General features: G+C 37.1%; 3 protein-coding genes across 3 annotated transcripts; 2 read left to right on the top strand and 1 right to left on the bottom strand.

Moving 5' to 3' along the window:
• The first annotated feature begins 151 nt into the window (after positions 1-151).
• Positions 152-790, top strand: LOC135083707 (small ribosomal subunit protein bS18m). The gene is made up of 2 exons (XM_063978418.1): positions 152-286; positions 364-790. Exons 1-2 carry the CDS (start codon positions 250-252, stop codon positions 741-743), a joined length of 417 nt encoding a protein of 138 aa, XP_063834488.1. The 5' UTR covers positions 152-249; the 3' UTR covers positions 744-790.
• A 2,329-nt stretch (positions 791-3,119) lies between these two features.
• LOC135083706 (uncharacterized) lies at positions 3,120-4,941 on the top strand. The gene has a single exon (XM_063978417.1). The coding sequence runs from the start codon at positions 3,295-3,297 to the stop codon at positions 4,141-4,143; it is 849 nt and encodes a 282-aa protein (XP_063834487.1). The 5' UTR covers positions 3,120-3,294; the 3' UTR covers positions 4,144-4,941.
• Positions 4,942-5,492: 551 nt separating this feature from the next.
• LOC135083705 (biorientation of chromosomes in cell division protein 1-like 1) lies at positions 5,493-22,688 on the bottom strand. Its single transcript, XM_063978416.1, has 5 exons — positions 22,141-22,688; positions 21,191-21,351; positions 17,450-20,793; positions 17,004-17,102; positions 5,493-8,803 (listed from the first exon to the last, which is right to left on the bottom strand). The coding sequence occupies exons 1-5, from the start codon at positions 22,225-22,227 to the stop codon at positions 8,640-8,642; spliced, it is 3,855 nt and encodes a 1,284-aa protein (XP_063834486.1). The 5' UTR covers positions 22,228-22,688; the 3' UTR covers positions 5,493-8,639.
• Between the last annotated feature and the right edge of the window lie 264 nt (positions 22,689-22,952).

The following is a 22,952-nucleotide window of genomic DNA, read 5'->3' on the forward strand; positions in this document are numbered from 1 at the left end:
CTAGTTTAAATAAGTATTTAAAGTGCATCGAATACTTTTCTTTCAGTTTCAGTTAGCTTCTTAAATGAAAACGAAACGACTTACTACACAAAAAGATTGCCACTTATTTAACGCAGTAACAGAACGCAACGTACAAATGTCAACATTGTCAATGTCAAAATTATTGTTTTTGAGGTTATGTGTGGAAGGAATTCTTCCACTTCCAAAATAGCTTAGAAATTTAATTTATTTGCTGCTAAAGTCTAAAACATGGCATTAATTAAAGCTTTATTAAATAGACATCTATGTAAGTAATTTGATTTGTATGTATCCTACCAGTAACGTTATAGTAAAATTGTTTTCTGACGATTTGTTGCCTTTCAGTTTATAATACACCCAGAGTTATAACACCAGCTGTACGATTGTCATCAACTGATGCAAAACCAGTGGAAAAAGACGACGCCCCAGTAGAAATCGAAAACCCCTACAAAAAAGAAACTAAATTATGTATTCTTTGTAAACTGAACATAACCCCGGACTACAAAAACGTCAGGTTACTATCACAATTTCAGAGTCCCTACACAGGGAGGATTTACGGAAGGCACATCACTGGCTTATGCAAAAAGAAACAAGAACTAGTGGAAAATGAAATAAAGAAGGCACAGAACTGCGCTTACATGCCTTACTACTACAAGGACAAAGCATTCTTGAAAGACCCCAAACTATTTGACCCAGCTAACCCAGTCCGGTCCCACAGATTTTAGATTAGTACCAGTTATAAATGTATATTAATAAAAAATAGTTTAGAAAATTTGTTTTTCTTCTATTCCTATACAATGAAAGGTTATTTTGTAACAAGTAACATTTATTTAATTAAAAGTTATGTATTAAATTTAGATAGAATTATATTTTCATCAGTAGGAGTATTGAAACAATCATTATCTTCATCATACCCCACCAATGAGGATGGTATCTTCAAAGTCTGGAGTATTTCTGCATAATCCATGTTCTGTTTATCTGGAAACTTGTTTTTCATCAGTTCCATTAATTCCATCAGAGCATCTTGGCATCCTTTTTGCCATTTTTTGATCAAATCTCTCAATTCTTTTGAGTCTTCTGTTGCTTTAGCTAAAAGTAATTTTTTCTTTACTTCAATCCTATCTTTCAAGTCCTCAATATCTTTTAGTGTTATAGACCCTGTAGATTTTGCTTTAGAAGGTTTGGTCACTTTTTCATATGATTTCCGAATCAGAATTGTGCGTCTATTCTCAGTGACAAAATCATCATCATCAAAAGAGCTTTGTGATGATGGTTTAGATTCTGTACATAATTTAGGTTCGACTTCTTTGCATTTTGATGTTGTTGCTTTCTGTTTTTCTTTACATTTCTTTTTACTTGAATCAGCTCTAAGTCCTCCAATAGATGTGGTCTTATCAACTAGTTTTTTCACTTTAATTTTACATGTATTATCAAAGTCATCATCGTCATCTACAGGAATCACATTTTTACTTTTTTCTTCTTTTATTTCGTTTTTATTCAAAGCGACTAAAGGCACATCATCAGAGTCTGAATCAAATAATATCTGTGATATTGGGTTCACAGGATTAGACTTTGGTATTGCAGTTTCTTGTTTTGGTTTGTCTTTCTCAGTAGATTTAATATCTTTCTTAAAAATTTTCTTCTGAATAACAACTATACATTCCTTAGTGAGATTTTCAGGGCTTTTCTGTTTTGTATTTTTACTTAGTTCATTCGAAATATTTTCATTTACACAAACATTTTCTTTGGAATCAACAACTTTAACAGTTTCTTGAACAGTAGGTTTAATTCTGCTTATTTTACCTTTTGACTTGGAACGAACTGGAGTAACAACATCTGTTAGGTCTTCTTTACTGTCTTCATTAATTTTCGTATTTGTACATTCTTCTATATTGGTAGTATCTGCATTATTCACAAATTCATTTGTTACTTTCAGCGATTCGACATCACTACTCTCTTTGTTAACTATTCTAGATGCAAGGAGTGTCTTGGATTTCTTTCTCTGGGGAGTGCTGACATTTCTTGAAGGTGTTGTCTCAATATCTTCGATATTTGACGAATGATCTTCATCTATGTGGACATCTTTTGAAACCGTTGTATCAGACGATCCACTTGCCAATTCTTCGTCATCGTGACGCTTTTTTCTCTTCCTGGGCTCGATTTTTTCAACCTTAACTTCAGCATTGCCGGCAAGAGGAGAAATAAACGGTGACGGTCCCCTTTTTCTCCAATTTCGTGAAAGACCAACTCTGCGACAAGGCGTCAATAAGGACTTGCTAATGCCACCTGGGGTTTTGGGCGAGTCTACTTTGCTTTGTGATTTTAATGTAGGCGTGTTTTTCATTGTATTTCTATTAAAATTAATCTTATCACAACACACAACAACAACAAACGAAAATTAATAATTTGTCAGCTGTCGCCTGTCTGTCAAAAACACAATTCCCGCCAAAAGTGTAGTGAAGTCCATATCACACACCGCATTATTTAAATTATTTAATTTAATGTTAAATTACATTAATCGTTTGGTGCAGTATTAGAGAGCACAGAAAAAAGTCAATAAAAATTGAAGCTTCATGACTACTCCAAAAAGCAAAGTAAAAAAACTTTATTAAATGTTTTGTTAAATAAGTGACGAAGAAGTTGTGGATTTTCAAAGCATCCAATGCCTTCTTACAACTTTACAACTCTAAAGTAAGAGATTGTCTGTCCATTTTCCAGAGCCTTGCCAATCCATCGGTTTTACCACAAATTACCAACCGGTCAAACTGGAAGGCTTAAGGTAGCACTGCAGTATCTGCAGTGGCCACTAGTATATTATGACTGAAATGATGATGTCACGCGTCTTTTACTTATGTAGAAACAAAATAATTACCTATCAGTAGAACGTAATGCTTTTTTGTTTTGATTATTTATTTTATCCGTTTTTGAGTGCTGTATAATACTTTAAGTACAAATTGAATATTTTTAAAAGTTTTTATGGACATCACTAGAAAATCACATTCGTTCATTCTCATTCATTCATTCGCTCATGTATTGTCTGGCTGTCACTTCACCTGTCAAAAAAAGATACCATAATACCATAGAGTAACTTTATAATACCATTCACAGATACCATTTCGCCAGGTTGTGAAAGGGTGTTATTTCGAAACGAATATTTATTTTCCGCGATAAACAGGACCATAGAAGCCTGTTGCAGTTTTAAAATCGCACTACGCGTAAATAGTTTTGAGCCCGACTCGTCCACCGCTTTTGTTTTGATACACAAAACATTACATAATGCCGTTGCTGAGGCTGACTTCGGGTACTTTTGGGCAGCTGCGTAGCTTCGCGACGTCACCAGCCCTCGGCAAGCGGGTGAAGACATTCGCCGTGTACAGATGGAACCCCGACGAGCCCGATAAGAAGCCATACACCCAAAACTATGAGGTGGATTTAGATGACTGCGCTCCTATGGTGTTGGATGCTCTTCTGAAGATAAAGAACGAAATCGACCCTACCCTGACTTTCAGGAGGTCCTGCCGCGAGGGAGTATGTGGCTCGTGCGCGATGAACATCGACGGAGTAAACACTCTTGCTTGCATTAGCCATATTGACCAAAGCCTGTCCAAGCCATCGAAAATCTATCCACTACCGCATATGTACGTGGTCAAGGACCTCGTGCCAGATCTGACCAACTTCTACCGCCAGTACCAGTCCATTGAGCCATGGCTGCAGCGTGACAAAGAGCCCGTCAAAGGTAAGGAGACTCAGCTACTCCAAGACGTTGAGGACCGTGCCAAGCTCGATGGTCTATACGAGTGTGTGCTCTGCGCCTGCTGCTCCACCAGCTGTCCATCATACTGGTGGAACGGAGACAAGTATCTGGGCCCGGCCGTCCTCATGCAGGCTTACAGGTGGATCATCGACTCCCGTGACGACGCCACCGCTAAACGTTTATCGAAACTGAAGGACACATACTCTGTGTACCGTTGCCATACCATCATGAACTGCACACGAACATGTCCGAAAGGATTGAACCCTGGACGGGCCATTGCCCAGATCAAAACCCTGCTATCTGGTATTGTAAAGAAACAGTCACCAATTTTAGACCCTGCAGGACTTGAGAAGCAAGCGGCACACAATTAAAATAAATACAACGATTGTTTACAATGTTACCACATTTTTAGAGAAATTTAACGTAAGATCTTTTTTCTGTATTAGTATCATCAACTTTATAAGACAGGCAGAATATAGGAATGTATGTACTTAACGTTTAAATAGGTTTGCGTAAGGTTTGTGCTATAACCTCTCAAAGAACCTAAAGCTAATGTTCCAATTTTATCTTTGACTTAGCATTTTTAATTAATTTTTTTCAGTGGTTATATGCATTTGAATTTAAGTTTTGTAAGTTTAGTATTCCTTGGCTGTGCGTAGTGCACTTTTCGATGTATTATTATTGATGATGTTATTAAATTTATAAAAACAGCAGTACAAAATAGCCTTTATAATAATTTAAATATTTTTTAAATTTTACCAAGTATTGAAATGGTGATTGATTTGGCTATTGTCAAAGATAAAACTGGTATTTCATTCTAAGTTAAGAAGTAAATGAATACAATTCCTGATAGTTCCTCATTTCCATAGTTTTTTTAATGTAAAAGTTATACAAAAGTAATTAAAAGTAAATTACCATGGAACATAACTTTTTATCTTTTACTGCATGAAGTTTTTAGTGAAAATTTTATTAATTATTAATATTTCAGATTCATTTTAGTATTTAGAATGAAGTATTATACATTTTACAGTAAATTCATTAAACTTATCATCACCAAGTGGTCTTCTTGGTGTATTTATAATCATTAGTTTGCTTTCGTTGACATTAGTATTATAATGTAATTCTGACTACACCCTGTTTTGTAATTAAAGATTATTTATTTACATATAGATGCTCTTTTATTTTTATGCACCCATGATGTTTTTCAGCCAGTTCCAGCGCTAAGTATAGCGTGGAATTAAACCCGAACTCGGTCAAGTTAACTGCGCACTGGCTGGAATGCGACTCCTTCCTCTCCCGGCGTACGCCCCATCCGTACCAGATCGTCAATGTGACGTCACGGCAGCCAGGTGCGCAGTTAACTTGACTGGGTCTGGGTTGTATGTAACAAACAAAATAGGAAAAAAGTTGTACTGATGGAAAAAGCCTATTTACTTTAAATTATATTATTGCACAATATTCCGACCTAGAAGTCAGAACTAATGATAATAGTCAAGCTGACTCACGACCTTAATGGGCTCATTATAACTTCAGCAGGGTCATTATATTGAGAGCAAGTCAGTGATAATTAATTGATAATGAACATTTATTGTTATTGTAAACAAGTAAACATACTCATGTTCTTTAGTAAACAGGTGTAAAGTACAATAATGTTCAAGTTACAGTTACTTCAATGGAGAATTTGGTTCAAAATGATGGTATAAAAATAATAAAAGCGAAATAAATATAATTTTATATTTTATTAAATAAATCACTAACAGTACATTACATTATATTGACGACATACACGAAAACGTAGGTAATACAGACTCTCAAAAATAATATCACTCAATGCTTACCGTAATGATCGCTAATGCGTTTTTACAGGATATTGCATAAATTGTGGGTTTTCTAGAAAAGAAAACAGATTTTTCCGTTGAGCAAGTGCGTACGCACCTTTAAGCGCGTCGCGCATTTTGACGGGGAAAAACTTGAAATTGTCGAATCTAGTGTGCCCCAAATACATTCGAGACCATTTACACAAAAAGTAATTGATAAATTATTTAGTCACAATTCAGTAAAATCTAAAATTAATTTTAATACTCCTACAGGCAGCCCAATAAGTAGATCAATCTCACTATGACATTTCGGTACATTATCCTTAGATTTGCTTATTAATATACCTATTTATAATATCCTACCTACTTTTTTGCGTTAATCACAGTAAAATCAATAGGATATAATAATATTGTAAATAATTACGAAGTTTAATTACGTAGAGGGCGAGCACGACTTCGCCGCTTAACACCCAATATTTAAGTCTTATTTTTAATAGATTAAAGTTTAAAATCATTTGGGAAGCAAGTAATAATTTAGAATTTACATAAATACAGAATGTACGGTCGACAACACAAGCTTTATATGCTGTCGCCTGTACACATATTTAATTCGAGAAAACCAAAATAATAATAAATACACTGCAAATCTTATGTAAATCAATTCCTACTTAGAATAGACATAAACCTCTTTGTTGATATTTTTAAACGATATTTTATAAGTTTGTTTAAATAACTAAGGCCCGGTTTCTACCATGGCGGAGCGGAGAAGTTTTTTGAATAACCAATCGGATTTCATTATTCAGGAAACCAGGAAATTGATTGATTTATTCAAAAAACTCCGCTCCGCTTTGCCTTAGCGGAAACGGAGCCTTACTGATATAGTGATCATTCGTTGTCAGTTTATAAGACCTTACGTTAACATACTTCATAGATTATAGAACAATAACCCGGTATTTCTGAAGTACAGTAAACAGTGCAAGTGCATGAAAGAACAAAGGTTGCAATATTGCTCTTATCACCTACATAACTATGATGTTTCTTGATGTGTTTTATGATAAGGGTGAAAGCGCAGTGTGGCTGGCTTTACCCCCCTTTGTAGTAGTTAGAGCCCCTCACTGATCAATGATGAAAAAGAGATACATATTCAAGACAGTAACTCCAAACGCGTACAAAAATACCGGGTTACAAATTACAAAAATACACTAGCTAAACACATATTAATTTGTACACATTTTATTGCTTATAAATTGAAAGCTAATATGCATAATATTTTATTAAATATTTGACAGTTTAACAATGAAATAAAATTATTTCTAACATTACAATAATGCGCCTAAATCTATGATATTATTATAGTTTAACATCAAACAAGAAAATAATATTTACAACTTATACATGTCATGACAAATCAAAAACTTACTTCTAACAGAGTACAATACAATTACAATCCAGTTGTAATCAATTAATTAATCATTTTTCTCATTTTATCAATATTTTAGTCCAAAAAAAACCTAACTAAAGGGGAAAGTGATGTTCAAATACAACTTTTTATATGGCATTGCCATCGAAAACTCATTTTTTTTATTATTTTTAGCTATGGATCTAGGGTTGACAGGTTCAAAAACACAAAAGCCGGACTCTGTGGCTCGACTTTCGCCTGGTGCGGCAGCCAAGTAAAAAGCCGGACAGGCCGGACAAGACAATATTTGGCCAGACCAGACCGTAAAAAGCCAAACATGTCCGGCTGAAGCCGGACACCTGGCAACCCTATGGATCTCACGTGTGGTAATAAGTTCGCAACACATCAGTGGGAATAAGGTTGTGTTGTCAAAGTTTTGGCCACTTTAGTGAACTTTTTGACGCTGACTGTACATACTTTGCTAATTTTGGAACTAGATGGCGCAGTGTAAAATGCCCATTAATATTTTTTTAATTATAATAGGGATGTTTCCTGGGTAAAAAAGCAAGAAGTTTAATTAGTCCGTCAGTTAGCTTATTAAAAACTACTCGACACGTATTTTTCACTTTTTAAAACTAATGAATATGTAAAGAGATAAAGCGTGCCAAAGTTCTAAAGAAAAGGCCCGTGACGTCAGTGAGTGCGTAAAAGTGCAGCACTTTATGACGTCGCGCGGAAATTCAACGCACTATAACTTTGTAATTATTTGTTTGATTGACAATTAAAATTAAATACGTGTCCAATATTTTTTATATAAAAATTGACGGACTAAAAATTTTTTTTAGGAAACTAGCCTATTTATCTTTCAAGGAAATGGCATGGCCAGTATTTTTGGGAAGTATACAAAAACATAACCCTCCTTCGGGCGCAGTCGGGTAGTAGTTGTATTTAAACACCAGAACCATCCTTTATCAGATTTTACAGATTATTAAATGTTGTGTAATGGTTATGGTTAAGGCAATTACCTCACAGTATGATTAATTTAATTATTTACTATCAGCAGTGTATAAATATTATATTACTATTTGTATAAAAATAAACAACTGGCAGTGATATTTACTAGCGATCTATACTGAGATTTTGAATATAGGACCCATATTAAAGAACGAGACTCAAAACTCTATCCAAGGTCAAGCACAAATTCAAGCCTCTTAAATTTATAATTGAGTGTCGTTTTATAATACGAAGTCAGTGATTTGACTTTTTAATAAACTATTTCTCTTAGTTATAATATGTGGCAAATTAGCTCTGTTTCGCTGTAAAGTTGTAGATAAGACAACTTCCAAATTATATTTATTAAGTAATTTTTAGCAACACGTGCATATTCAATGAAGCGGAGCTAGGCAGCGGAACGGTCGCTCCGCATCTCTCCTCTAAATTGCACAGGCAGTCTTAATTCCAGGATTTATTGATAATCTCCAGCCGTTATGCTAACCGGGCATAGTAAAGTAAGTCCAAAAAAATTTTGTTTTTGGATCTCAAGACAAGGAAATACTGTTAAACTATGGTGGGAAGTATATTCCCACTGACAAAATATGGTGGGAAGTATATTCCCAGCGGCAAAATATGGTGGGAAGTATATTCCCACAGCCTAGCTGATATTGTTCCGCCGCGACAAGTAATGCAGCTTCGGTTTATACAAGTCCGAGGTATCGTACCTCTGAACTTTGCGAGGCTTGACCCGCCCGTTAGGCGTGGCTGTGTTCTGTTCGTAGTTCTCCACCGACTTGTCGCTAGACGGACTGTTGGGCAGGTCTGAGGACAAAAATGTAGGGTTATTACACAGATACAATATGCCGATAGTTTGGTCGGGCTGTAAATCAGTATGAACAAGTATGACCGATTTGGTATCGGCCGCTTCCTCATACAAATTAGAAACTGACCAAACTATTAACCGATAAAAAGTGTGTAGTCGGGGGCTCTTACAGATGTTTGGCATTAAGTCCGAATCCGTCAAAATGCGGATCTACAAAACTAAATAGAGCAATGACGGAAATCGTAATATACTCAACATCAAATAAACCGCACCTTCTGCGACGCGAACTTTAACGATTTTCTTCTGAAACAATCATGGTACCCCAACAATATTGGTGTTATTTGAAAGCCCAATAAATGTCCTTAAAGAAAAACACATTTAATTTCTTAATAAATGATTAACATATACCATAAATGTGACTTGAAAAAATACCTCACTTTGGGCCCACCTATGGGATCAATTAGACCAAATTTTATGGTTATAAAACCAAATAATGATTTCACGTGTCCTCTTTAACAGATAGATAGCAATTAAACCCAACTTAACAGTTTTATAGCCATAAAAGTTGGCTCTAGCGTAACTACCTATTTTTTGAAGAAGTGACTCTGAATCCTTCTAAAGACACATTTTTGGGGTTAAAACCTTTCCTTTAATGAAATGAAGGTTAGAACTAGGCTTTTAAATGGTACCAATATTGTGTAAGCCTACTTATATAATTCATTATTATATTTATATTTTACAACATATGTATAGATCTGATAATAATAGTTATATTTAATATTGTAAGTTAACTTTGATTATTGAATGCAATTATGTAATGATACCGACTACTTCCGTTTCTTTAGGAAATACTTCATAGTTTTGTTTATACAATTTATTAACGTGCTGTAGGTAATTGATTATTATTATTAAATTATTTATTAAATTATTATTGTAAATAAATACAAATGAATCAAAGTTATGAAGTATTGTAATTAATAAAGACAATGTATTGATACCCGCGGTTGTCGATAGTTCTGTGCCATGGCGGCATTCTTGTTCGAGCTGTGAAACGAATTGTATTGCACAAGAAATATACGAAGTGATTGGTGAATAACTGTGTTTGAGTTTCTACGTCTTCCATTTCTGAGGCTGTCCCATAGCTTCAGAAGTGGGATCGACGAAAACAATTATAGTTTTCGATCTACGCCTACATAGGAGAAACGTAAGTACTGCTGTTTTATTTTTGCAATTACAAGTTATTAAATTCGATAAAAGGTAATACAAGTAATTTATTGCGTGATTGTTTACGATTTTTTTTTCCTTGAATTTTTTTTTACCGCGCCTAATTTGACGCCGTATTATTCCTATTCGTACATTTAAAATTATTATGAAAGTGAGACCGAGTTGCTTTAACTAGAAGTACTAGAAGTAAATCAACGAGTAAACAATCATGTTTTAACTAACTATTAGACGCTAATATGCTTTGCAAGTTAGGAGCTGGATTCCTACCAAGGTAAATATACGCTTATAATGAATTATTACGTGTACTGGCGTTCGTCTGGCACTGGTAGTTTGCGTGCGAGACAAATAGCTACGGTTGCGGGTTCGAAACCCCGCAGGATATAAATATTGGGCAAGATAAGCAATAGAAATAAAACCAGACAGTACTATTAAAATCTTAGTTAAGGGGTTTTCTTTTTTTAAATCTGGTAATGATAATTATTTCACAAGACAATTATATGATTAGGTTTACCTACTTTCTTCGTCAATAAGAGTCAAATTATAATTATGATAATTCTGTGGTTAAACGTATCTACCTGATCAGATATTTATTTTATCTATCAGATAATTATTGTTAATTTCGATATTAGACAACGGCTATGTTGTCCTTGTACAAAATGAAAAAGGGTTGTTTTCGGTTTACTAAGCTGTGATTTGTCAGTTTCAGTTGTCGCAATGGACCGAGATAAAAGGAAAAGTCGAAACTATGAGACTTTTAGTCCGGACCCAGGTGTGCCCAGGTTTGAGGGCCAGGGTCGAGAAGACCCAGGTGTGCCCAGGTTTGAGGGCCAGGGTCGAGAAGACCCAGGTGTGCCCAGGTTTGAGGGCCAGGGTCGAGAAACGCTTAACTCGAGACAGCGTGAGTCCAGTTTTGCGACGTGGCCAGGAGAACCCAGGTGTGAGGGTCAGGCTAAAACGTGGAGACAATCGTCGGAACAACCAGGGGTAACGCGGGCGCGCTTTACCGAGGTTGGTGGGCATGATGGTTCAGATGGAGAGCATCGCGAACAAAAGAGGGCACAATCGAGAAGGGGTCGGGAGAACGAGAGGTCTCTTCGCACACCTTCACGGAGAGAGCGGAGCCGGTCGCCGAGCGCTGCATCTGGTGAACATTACGTCAGAAGGAGGAGCCCGAGTCGGTGCGTGCGGAGACGAGAGGATGAGAAGAATCTGAAGTCGGATTCCAGGTATGAAAGGAAAAGGAGACGTAGTTCGTCACGAGAGTCTGATGAACTACATCCACCTAGTCCTAAGAAATCTAGGGAAACAGATTCGACTGATGCCATATTAAATAAATTTTTGACAATTTTGCAAACAGTTAAGAGTTCAGATAAGTCTAAGTTAACCTTTAATACCAACATTGTACCCGAGTTTGATCCTATGGCAAAGGAACAAACCGTTCTAACGTGGTTGACAAAAGTAGAGGAGTGCGCCGAAATCTACGGCTGGGATGACAGGGAAATAATTCACTACGCTCTCCCCAAGTTAACTGGCGTAGCGAGATCCTGGTATCAAAGTTTACCTACAATGATGTTCACTTGGGCTGAATGGAAAAATAAATTAGTGGAATCTTTCCCTGTTCGCGAAGACTATGCTGAACTCTTGACTGAAATGCTCGCTAAAAAGGTTAAGTACGGCGAATCGCTTGAACACTACTATTATGCTAAAATAAATATGTTAAATCGCTGTAAAATTTATGGGCGACAGGCGGTTGACTGTTTGCTATATGGTGTGGAAGACAGAGCTATAAAAGTAGGTGCACAAGCTGCACAATTTTCCGAACCCGAGCAGGTTTTAAAATATTTTAGAACCGTTAAGGTAGGACATACACGCGACAATCATGACTCGAGTTCTAGGTCCCGTAATGATCGTAAGGGTTTTGTAACTGCAAAACCTGGTAGTTCAAGAATTACTTGTTATAACTGTGACCAAACAGGGCACCCCAGCTTCAGATGCGACAAACCTCCCGCAAAATGTACCACTTGCGATAAACTAGGCCACTTGTCAGCTCACTGCTTTAAAAATAAATTCCTAAATAAAGAATGTGACAAAGATACGAATCAAAACAAAGGCAAAAATGAAAAACAGATAGCGCAATTGTGTTCAAATCAAGATGTTACTGCAAAATACATATTCCAAATTAAAATCAACGGCCATTCTATAGATTGTCATTTAGATTTGGGTAGTCAGTGTTCCCTCATAAAACTGACCAAAGCCATGGAACTTAACCTAAAAGTAGTCATGCCAGAGGATTTACCGGTTCTTAGAGGTATAGGTGCTAATTTGATTTCTCCAGTCGGTATGACGACTGTTTCGGTTGAGGTTCAGGGAATAAAGGAATCAATAAACTTGTACGTCGTGGACGACTACGTTATCAATCAGTCAGTTCTTTTGGGGCATTCGTTTACGGAAAAACCCGACATAATCATCACGAAGACTCCTACGGAAGTTATATTTAAACAAATTCAGTGTGTTAAAATGCATCTGGTAGCAAGTAAAAATGTAGAAATACCGTCGAATACGTTGCGTGCTGTTCAGGTTATTTCAAGTCCAGCTGTGAATGCACGTGTCTACGTAAATGGTACTGTAAGGGGTCCTGAGGGAAAGGAATACTACCTTTTGCCGGGAGAATACGAGGTGAAGGATGGTGTTAGTGCACTTTTAATACACAACGCGTCGCCCAATTCAATCACACTCGATAAAGGAACTCTTTTGACGCGTGTACTGTACAAAGACACTGAGAAATCAACAACAGTCTTAGACTCTTGTAACGTTACATTCTGTGAAACCCAAAAGAATGAGGCATTAAACTGTAACGACAATTTGAGTGAGGACGAAAAGTTAAAATTACAAAATTTAGTACAAAAATATAATCATTGTTTTTCGAACGGACTTCATGATTTGGGCTTCACAGATTTAACGGAAATGGTAATCGAGTTGGAGGATAATGAGCCAGTTGTCTACAGACCCTACCGTATGTCCTACGCCGATCGTGCTCTGGTAAGGAGCATGATACAGGAGATGGCTGATCACGGTATCGTTAGGGAGTCGACGTCGCCTTATGCTAGCCCAATCGTGTTGGTTCAAAAAAAGACGGGCGATAAACGATTATGTGTCGACTACCGGGCGTTAAATCGCAAGACAAAGAAGGAGCACTACCCACTCCCTCGAATTGAGGATCAGTTAGATCAACTGGCAGGTAACAAGGTATTTACATCACTTGATCTGGCCTCTGGATACTACCAGATACCGATAGCCGAAGAATCACGACATAAGACCGCATTTGTGACACCAGACGGCCAATTTGAGTACAATAGGATGCCATTTGGCTTGGTAAATGCGCCTTCGGTGTTCCAGCGAACGATTAACAAAATATTACTCGAAGCGAAAATTAAATACGCTATCGTGTATATGGACGACGTCCTAATACCAGCCAAAGACGTCAATGAAGGCTTACAACGATTAGAAGAGGTTTTAGAACTTCTTGAAAAGGGTGGTTTAACCTTAAAACTGAGTAAGTGTCACTTTTTCCTCGACAATATCGATTTTCTTGGGTATGAGGTGAGTTCCAATGGCATCCGGCCTGGAAATCGTAAAACTGAAGCGGTCTCAAAATTCCCGACACCTAAAAATCAGCACGAACTTAGACAATTTCTTGGTTTGTCAGGATATTTTAGGCGATTTATCATGAATTACGCCCTGATAGCGGCGCCGTTGACTAATTTACTAAAAAAGGAAGCGAAATGGGTTTGGACTGAACTGGAGGACTGTGCGTTTAGCAAAATAAAAGAAATGTTGATCAGTAGACCCATTCTAGCTCTCTATGACCATAAAGCCGAAACCCAACTACATACCGACGCAAGCAAAGAGGGACTAGCCGGTATCTTACTACAAGCCAACTCTAATGGAGTTTTCCAACCTGTGTCATATTTTAGTCGCAAGACAAACGCGGACGAACGAAAACTCCATTCTTACGATCTTGAAACGTTAGCAGTAGTAGCATCACTGAATCGATTTAGGGTCTACCTCATCGGCATTGAATTCAAAATATTCACCGATTGTAATGCGTTGCGTTCAACGATGATCAAGCGTGACTTAATCCCGCGGATTGCTCGATGGTGGGTGCAGCTCCAAGAATTCAATTGTACAATTGAGTACCGTCCAGGATCGCGAATGTCACACGTTGATGCGTTGAGTCGCAACCCTATTGAGGGAGATGAAACAGAGTCTCCCAAGTGTTTTGACGTTTTGGCCGTTGAAGGGGATGAACAAGACTGGATTGCCACTGTACAATCCGCTGACGAGGAGGTAAAAAGGATAAAGGATATTTTATCAGATCCTGATTCGGAACAGCTAATAGATGTTCATAAAAACTACAAACTCAAAAATAATCGCGTATATAGGATCGATGGGGATCAAATTAAGTGGCTTGTACCAAAAGGGGTTCGTTGGCAGGTTTTGAAAATGAACCACGATGACGCTGGTCATCTTGGTTATGACAAAACCTTACAACGAATACGCAAAAACTACTGGTTTGCCAAAATGCGCAAATTCGTAAAAAAATACGTATCGTCATGTTTAGAATGTGCACACCATAAGGCACCTGGAGGTAAACGCGAAGGTGAACTACACCCAATAGACAAACCAAGTATACCCTTTCATACGGTTCATGCGGACCATTTAGGTCCGTTTATAAGAAGTAAGAAGGGCAACTGCTACTTACTTGTTTTAGTGGACGGATTCACAAAATTTGTCAATATAAAACCGGTAAGAGACACCAAATCAACGACTACCGTAAGGGTTCTTAAAGATCACGTCAGTTGTTTTGGAGTACCAACACGACTTATTACTGACAAAGGCACTAGTTTCACCAGTGCAGTTTTTAAGGAGTTTGTAACATCACATGGCATCAAACACATACAGAATGCTGTTTCAACTCCGCGCGCGAATGGTCAAGTAGAAAGATTCAACAGAACCATTCTTGATGCACTTTCTACTTCGACCCATGGCAAAGACGAAAAGTCTTGGGACGAACAAATTCTAGATATCCAGTTAGGCCTAAACACGACAACTCACAAAACAACTCAAAAGTCGCCGTCAGAGTTGCTTTTCGGGTTTAATATAAAATGTAGGAGTGATGGAATATTAAGTGAAGTCTTAGACGATACAGTGAATATGACAACGACAGAAGAATTAGGAGACATTAGGGATGAGGCTAGGAAAAACATAAAAGAAAAGCAAATTAAAGAGGCGGAAAGGTTTAATGCTCGTAGAAAACCCGCGAAAAACTATAACGAAGGGGACTTAGTGCGTGTTGAACGACAGGTCCCTCACGATGGACAGTCACAAAAGCTAGTTGTTAAATACCAGGGACCTTATCGCGTAGTTAAGTCACTTCCAAATGATAGGTACGTTATCGAAGATACACCATTGTCACGCAAAAATAACCGCCGCTATGAAGGTATAGTAGCAGTGGACAAAATGCAGCCTTGGCTCAACTTTAGTAGAGATTTAGAGAGTAGTTGCGAAGAATCCAATTCAGATGATGATTTGTAATAAAATAATAATATTATATCAAAAAAATTATGTAAATAGCAATGTTCCAAAATATGTTTAGTATAAAGTTTATTATTAAATTTTGCGTTAAAATATGAATGTACTTATAAATAACAAAAAAATGATTTTTACATGAGGTATACAAATAAGAGTAAATGGATTTATTTCAATAAATTGTCTATTTACATAATCAATTGCATTACAAGGCGTTTATTTTTATATATTACTTACTAATTATGCTAATCAATGAAATGATCATTTACAGAATGTTTACAACTATTTTGATTTTACCATTAATTTACAAAAAATTTACAATCTTTTGTTTTATTTCATTATGATGTATACATTAGCTATAACAATTGTTTTCTATGTAAATACATTACTAATTATTTATTTTGTGTTTAAAATCCAATTAGAGTATGTATGATTGTACTTACTTTATGTGTCAGTTATGTACCTACATATTTCATAGCGAAGGGACTCGCTATCAACAGGACGGCCGAGCTGTAAGCCTACTTATATAATTCATTATTATATTTATATTTTACAACATATGTATAGATCTGATAATAATAGTTATATTTAATATTGTAAGTTAACTTTGATTATTGAATGCAATTATGTAATGATACCGACTACTTCCGTTTCTTTAGGAAATACTTCATAGTTTTGTTTATACAATTTATTAACGTGCTGTAGGTAATTGATTATTATTATTAAATTATTTATTAAATTATTATTGTAAATAAATACAAATGAATCAAAGTTATGAAGTATTGTAATTAATAAAGACAATGTATTGATACCCGCGGTTGTCGATAGTTCTGTGCCATGGCGGCATTCTTGTTCGAGCTGTGAAACGAATTGTATTGCACAAGAAATATACGAAGTGATTGGTGAATAACTGTGTTTGAGTTTCTACGTCTTCCATTTCTGAGGCTGTCCCATAATTGGTAGGAAGTGAGAATGCATACGTTTGAAAATGCTTGTCGCGGGAGGTGCGATTTATTTGACGTCGAGTGTATAAATCAAAAGTTGACGAAAAGTGAATTTCTACGACTATACCGGACCGAATTCAAAACCGCTCTCAAAAACCACTGGGGGAATAAAATTATCAAGAGGACCGACGAAATGAGCAGCGCAGGATCGATCGTTGTTAAGAGCGCTTTCACATTAGGGCCTTAGAAGCGCGGCAGCGGCGTTTTTATAATGTGAAGGCATGCATTAGCTGTCATATATGTAGTATGAAATTTTCGGCAGCGCGTCTATCGCGCGTTTGTCGCGCTGCTAAATCGCCTAAATGTGAAAGCGGTCTTAAATCCTTGAGGGAGGCCTTTGTTCAGCAGCGAACGTCCTTTGGTTGAAACTAACGATACTCACTTGATCTCCGAGGCCTGGGCAGCCCGACTCTCTTGGCACGTCCCAAGTATTTCGACCTCATAGTGTTTGAGACATTGTTGTTGCTTGTCTCTTCGCTCTCTGAAATAAACAATTTAATATTTTTATGTTTAAGCTCAACCAGCACATTGGTTTGACACCCAAAGTAGCCAAAAAGTCTTTGTTACATTTAAAATAAGGTTGTGTTGCGAACTTTTTGGTTACTTTGGGTGTCACGTACTATTTGACGCTCACTGCACTGTAGGTTATGTCTCTTTTTATCACAATATCACAGAATGTGATGAGCATAAAATTATTGGACTCAAGTAAGTACTGTTTAAAATTTAGATGGCGAAAGTTTATGTCAAGCATCATTGGATCAATTTGATAGAATTTAGGTTTAACTAGACTTAATGGATATGCACCAAAAATGCGAATATCTTCCTTACCTTCAGTGGTAGACGAAATCTGATCGGATCCGCTTAGTTTCCTTATTTTATTCGGCGTCAGCACCTGTCTATTGTTATTCACACTGCTCTCCACCTCACAGAACTTCCTTTTCATTGTATTCTCCGTGTCACTCTCTATATTGGAGTCCATGCAGTAATCTATTGTAGGCAACTCCAAACTAGAATCACTGGCTGGATCATCTATCACGTTGCCAAGTATGATTTCCATTATTTCTTTCCGAGAAGTCTTGCTAACCATCTCCTCTAATTTTGCATCGTAATCGCTTGATAACTCGAAAGAGCACTCCGATTTTACTGGGCTGAACATCGGAGAAATATTTTTTCGGCCAACTTTGTCTATAGGCAACGTTATTTCGGACGACACATTCACATTCCTCACAATATTCTTGGTAGTATTGAGCTTCAAATGGCCGTTCTTGTGGTAGTTCACAATTTCGAACTGTCCAAAGTTTTGTGACACCTCCTTTAGGATATTCTCCACATAACCTTCACAGTTGATCACATGTATTTTGTCTGTGCTCGATTTTTCAATGAAGGTTTTCAGGAATTTGCTAAACGTGTCCCTTTCTAGTTCCGAGTTGTATTTCTCGTGTTCAGCAAAATATTTGAATTCGGGCTCATCAGGGCAAATTTTTTCTTCTGATTCAGGTTTGAGATTTATTTTAGGTGTAACTGGTTCAGCATTAGTTTCTTCAGTCTCGGATAGTTCTTCAGCAATGATGGTGACTGTGAGGTACTCAGGCCCGACATCATCGTCAGGCATCAAGCTTTGTAGTTGTGCTTCGATGTCGTCACCGCCACTATCGATTTCAAGTTCTACTTTATTGGTATGATTAGATTCTGCCTCTCTTATCTCTGATTTCGTGGACTCGTTATCAATAATTTCTATTTTATTGTCATCAATACTCACATCCACCTCCATTTCACACGCATTTATGTCGGTTTCTATTATATTTTCTATTTGGACCGTAGCGGTATCAGCATTTTGATTAGCTTCGTCATCAATTTCACCTTCAACAACTATTGATTCAGTTTCGGCCGGTGCATTTTCTGAATTCACTTGATCCTCAACATTACTAACTTCTATGTTCTCAACTTGTTCTGCCGCTGTCAATATGTCGCTGATAGTATCGCTCCTAGATTCACTGCTCTCAACAATATTTGAATTGGCTGTCTCAGAGTGTATTTGGCTGTCGGAAATTATCATTTCCCTCTGATTACTCGTGACGCAAGCAAACTCCAACTCTGGACCGGGAATACTTGAGTAAACTTGACTCAAACTCGGTCGAACATTGGCTTGGAATTCTAGAAGCAAAGCCGCCTCTTGGTTCATTCTTTTTTGTTCGTCATCCAAGAATTTACGCATTTTCATTAGTTTCCTAGCTTCTTGCATGTTAGCAGCGAATTTCGGCTTTTTCAGCGTAACATCTGGGACGAACGGAAGTCGCGGAGGCGACGATATAGGCGTTTCTAGATGATTCTCAATTCTCACAATCGGTTTCACTTGAGGTGCGTTTTTATTTTTCCCTTTTGATTCATTCTTACTTTTGTCAGTGACGCTGTCTTTATCATTGGGGCTGGTTGATTCACCACTGGTCGAAGTATTATCAGATTTAGAAGTAGAACTTTTGTTTTCTTTTTTGTTTTCTGTGGACTTTGAACCTGTGGGGTGATGTGACCCTTTGGACGATGAGCTGCCGTCATTTGAGTCTCTGTCCGTCGATCTGCGAGTGTGGTTTCCCCGGCCTGACGCGCTATAATGATCGTCTGCGTCTTTTTTATCCTTCTTTTGTCTGTCTTTATCTTCGCTTTTGCTTTTGCTGCTGCTACCACTCTTTCTATCTTTATCGCGATTAGAGCTGGAACTGGATCTAGATTCTTTAGAGGATTTGTCTTTGGAATATTTATCCGAACTTCTATCCGATTTATCTCTATGGCTGGAGGACGATGACCGCTTCTCATCGTGCTTGCTCGAGCTAGAATGTCTTTGGCTGGAGCTAGAACTCCTATGGGATTTTGAATCTTTATGACTGTTCGAACTGGAACTTTTATGTGAGCTTCTGTGTTTGGAGGAATCTCTGTCATTTTTCTCATCTTTTTTGTCTCGCTCACTAGACTTTTCTTTTGTGTTAGACTTGCTCGAGGACCTGCGATCATCTTTTGAAGATTTCCTATCACTTCTGCTGTCTTTAGAGCTGGATTGCTTAGAATCTGATCGCCTATCTTTGCTGCTAGAATGTCTATGAGAATCGCGGTGTGAACTTTTATGACTACTTTTCCTTTCCTCTGTCTTTTTATCTTTTCTAGAATCCCCAGAATTGTGATCTGGTTCAGGTACTTTGTTTTCGACATTAGTTTTGCTGTTCGCGTCACTTTCGTAATCGATTTGCAAGTGGGTGCTATTTGAACTGTCGTCATACATCGGGGTGTTGAACGTGTTGATATTCATTTGATTAGTGAACTGGTATGATAGATTTGCTTGTTCCGTTTCGTTCTTTTCTATTTTCACAGCATCAGAACTGTTTTCTGTCTTCTCAATTGTGAATCTAAAGGTACTTGGCTCTAATGCATCTTTTTTATCATCTTTGCTGTCTTCGTTTTCAAACGCTTGCTGCGCGTCACAAGAGTTTTCATTATTGAAATTTCTAATTGGAGTCAAAGGAGACATGTTTCTACGCAACGACGAATCAGAACTAGAATCATCATCGTCAGTGTTGACAGGCTTAAAATAAACTTCCTTCTCTGATTTAGGAGTCTCATTGGGTAATGGTATGTCTCTTGATAGATCAGGCTCTTCAGGCAACTCAATCTTCTCTAATTCCACCTCAATTTTTGTTATTTTCGGAGGACTGTTGTCCGGTGCAGGTATATTTTCTAATTTTATTTCTTCGCTGGGCAAAGGAATGGTACTCTTATCCATGCTAGCCATAGACTCATTTGAAGTCAACTCGCTTATACCAGATAATCGGGTGTCATCTGTTTTTCCAACGTCGACGTCATTTGAGTGGTCTTTTTCATCTTTTAGTTTGTCAAAATCTACATCCATTTTGTTGTCCTGATCAGCGTGTGAAGTTTCCATGGCTTCAGTTTTGTCGTCGTTACTTTTGACCGATGCTGGGCTGACCGCCTCCAGGTCTGTGGGTAGGAGATCATTATCGGTGACTTTTCCGTTTGATGTTTCCGCAACAGGCGTAGTCTTCTTCCTGGTGATCCCAAGGTAATTGTAGACGAGGTCTTCTACTTGAGGGATGAAGACTGTCGCAACTTTGGGGTTCACCACCTGATCCACGATTCTTTCGACACCTTGCTCCAGATAGTTTCCACTGTAACATACAAGTGTTAAGTATAATCTAATGTTAAGAGTTATTTTACTTAATTAGTTGTTAAAATTTTGGTGAACCCACTTGTAACACAAGCATATCAAACTTAACACGAGGGGTTCAAGGGATGTATAATATGCCACAGGTTAAATAACGACTTAAAAAAGTTTTATTGCACATTCTCTTTTTTTACGATCAACACCATTATAAAATTTGACAATATTATTGATAAGTGGTGTTTTCCATTTATCTACACCAGTGATGGCCAATGTGCCTTCAGTGGCGAAAAAACGCAAGTTCGTCGCTATAAACCAAAGAAGAAGAAGAAGTGATGGCCAAGAGGTTGACCACGGACGTCACAGGTCAAAAGTTTGGGCACCCCTGATCTACACAAACTTACTCTAAAATATGTTTTCTGAGTTTTTCACGAAGCTGATTCTTGTTCAAGTCCGGTTTCCAGCACTGTCGTGCCAGGAATGTTGAGACTGAATTCTCAACGCGCTGCCGGAGATTTTGATACGCTGGCCTTGTGTCCACATCAGCGATGCAGTCCTTACGGAACTATGATTCATAAAAAAGTAAAATATTTTTAAATAATGATATGAAAATTTTGCTATTTTGTTGAATTACAAATTATTATTTTCATATGACCTTAGAAATGTCACTTTGAGACAAATAAGTACTAAACAACATGTCTTACAGCTTTTGGTATTGTTTTATTGATAAAAATGTTGATGTAATGGTTAAAAAAAATTGCTTAAATCAACATCAGACTTCAAATACTTGGATCTATCCAGGATTGTTTCTATTATTGCAATTCGTGACACAACTTATGAAACTGAAACTGATTGAAACATGCAATCTTTATTTTAAGCTTGGAAACAACATGCTTTTCACCTGGTAAAAAGCTCATTGAAGAATTAATTAAATTATCACCGGGCAACGTTCAAATTCCACTGTCCACCGTGTCTCTCTAAACACTCGACATTGGCAAAACCAGTGTGCTGTAAATTCGCACCATTGAAGCCATTAGACAGAATAACCACTTACTGTCAATGGACCTCACAATATTAATTTTATTGGTCTACATTTAGGACTTGAGTTTAACAAAAGTAGGTATTCTTGTAGTTTCACATATATTTTTTTTATAAATAGTTACCTCTAAAATACTGATACAAGGGATGCTAACACAATTATTTAGAGTTTTTATTGGATTTAATAAGGATTCAGGGTTTTCATTGTTATGTCAATGCTGATTTAAGAAATTACTCTACTTGCAGTACATAAGTATAGAATGTACCCTTTGACCAATGTCCGAGATAATTAAATGATCTTTTAGATTATTCTCACCTGATCGAAGATTCCTTTTGACTTCAGTTCATAAACCAGTTGATCCACCAAACGAGGATCGCCCGGAATGTATTGCAAATGAGCCATTTTAAACGTCCCTTTGCATAGGTACGGTTCGCCCACAATTTATAACAATATATCAATTTTATTTAGTCAATAATTGACCAGCAATTTAGGAATTGTAATTAACTTCGTCGTAAAAATCAAGAAGTACTTTTTCTGAAAAATGTTCACGGCGTGTTCTATTTGTTGTAAATTCTTTTTTTTATGACAAATTAGTTCAAACGCTCGAGAAAAATAAATCAAATTTAAAAGAAAAAGAACACAGCGATGTTCTTAACATAATTCCGATTTCTCTGCGAAATAATTTTAGTTTTTAAGTTTTTCACAAATTCAAATTAATTTACTTGAAAAATTATGCGTTCATGTTTGTAATAAGAATGAATCAAGAATCTGAGTATCTCACATCCTGTAATATTAGGTATTTTCTGCCTACACGTAAAATTATTTAAAACCAAAGTAGATTTTTGTTTATTTCGGAACACAAGAAGAATCTGGGGGCACGGCAGTGCCCCCACCAAGTCGAGCAAAAAAGCGGCACGGCCGTACCATCCTTTTCTCGAAGCAATTCAGGCCATTTTCGACCGCCTGTAACTTCGTTGTGGATAAAACTAGAAGGCTGAATTTTCATTAGCTATGCAGGCATTGTAAAGACACGGTATATTTAAAATTTCATTCAATTTGAACCAGTAGTTTAAGAATTATAACGGGTCAAAGTTACTTAATTTTGTCACTCACTGACTCACTGACTC

Source organism: Ostrinia nubilalis, chromosome 24 (assembly GCF_963855985.1).
Source record: "Ostrinia nubilalis chromosome 24, ilOstNubi1.1, whole genome shotgun sequence".
In the NCBI taxonomy this organism is placed as follows: Eukaryota; Metazoa; Arthropoda; class Insecta; order Lepidoptera; family Crambidae; genus Ostrinia; species Ostrinia nubilalis.

Coding starts and splice junctions, on each gene's coding strand:
- LOC135083706 (XM_063978417.1), top strand. CDS start 3,295: ATGCCGTTGCTGAGGCTGACTTCGGGTACTTTTGGGCAGCTGCGTAGC.
- LOC135083705 (XM_063978416.1), bottom strand. CDS start 22,227: ATGGCTCATTTGCAATACATTCCGGGCGATCCTCGTTTGGTGGATCAA. Junction 21,352..22,140: donor CAAAAGGAATCTTCGATCAG/GTGAGAATAATC, acceptor TATGAATCATAG/TTCCGTAAGGACTGCATCGC. Junction 17,103..17,449: donor GATTTCGTCTACCACTGAAG/GTAAGGAAGATA, acceptor TGTTTATTTCAG/AGAGCGAAGAGACAAGCAAC.
- LOC135083707 (XM_063978418.1), top strand. CDS start 250: ATGGCATTAATTAAAGCTTTATTAAATAGACATCTAT. Junction 287..363: donor TTTATTAAATAGACATCTAT/GTAAGTAATTTG, acceptor GTTGCCTTTCAG/TTTATAATACACCCAGAGTT.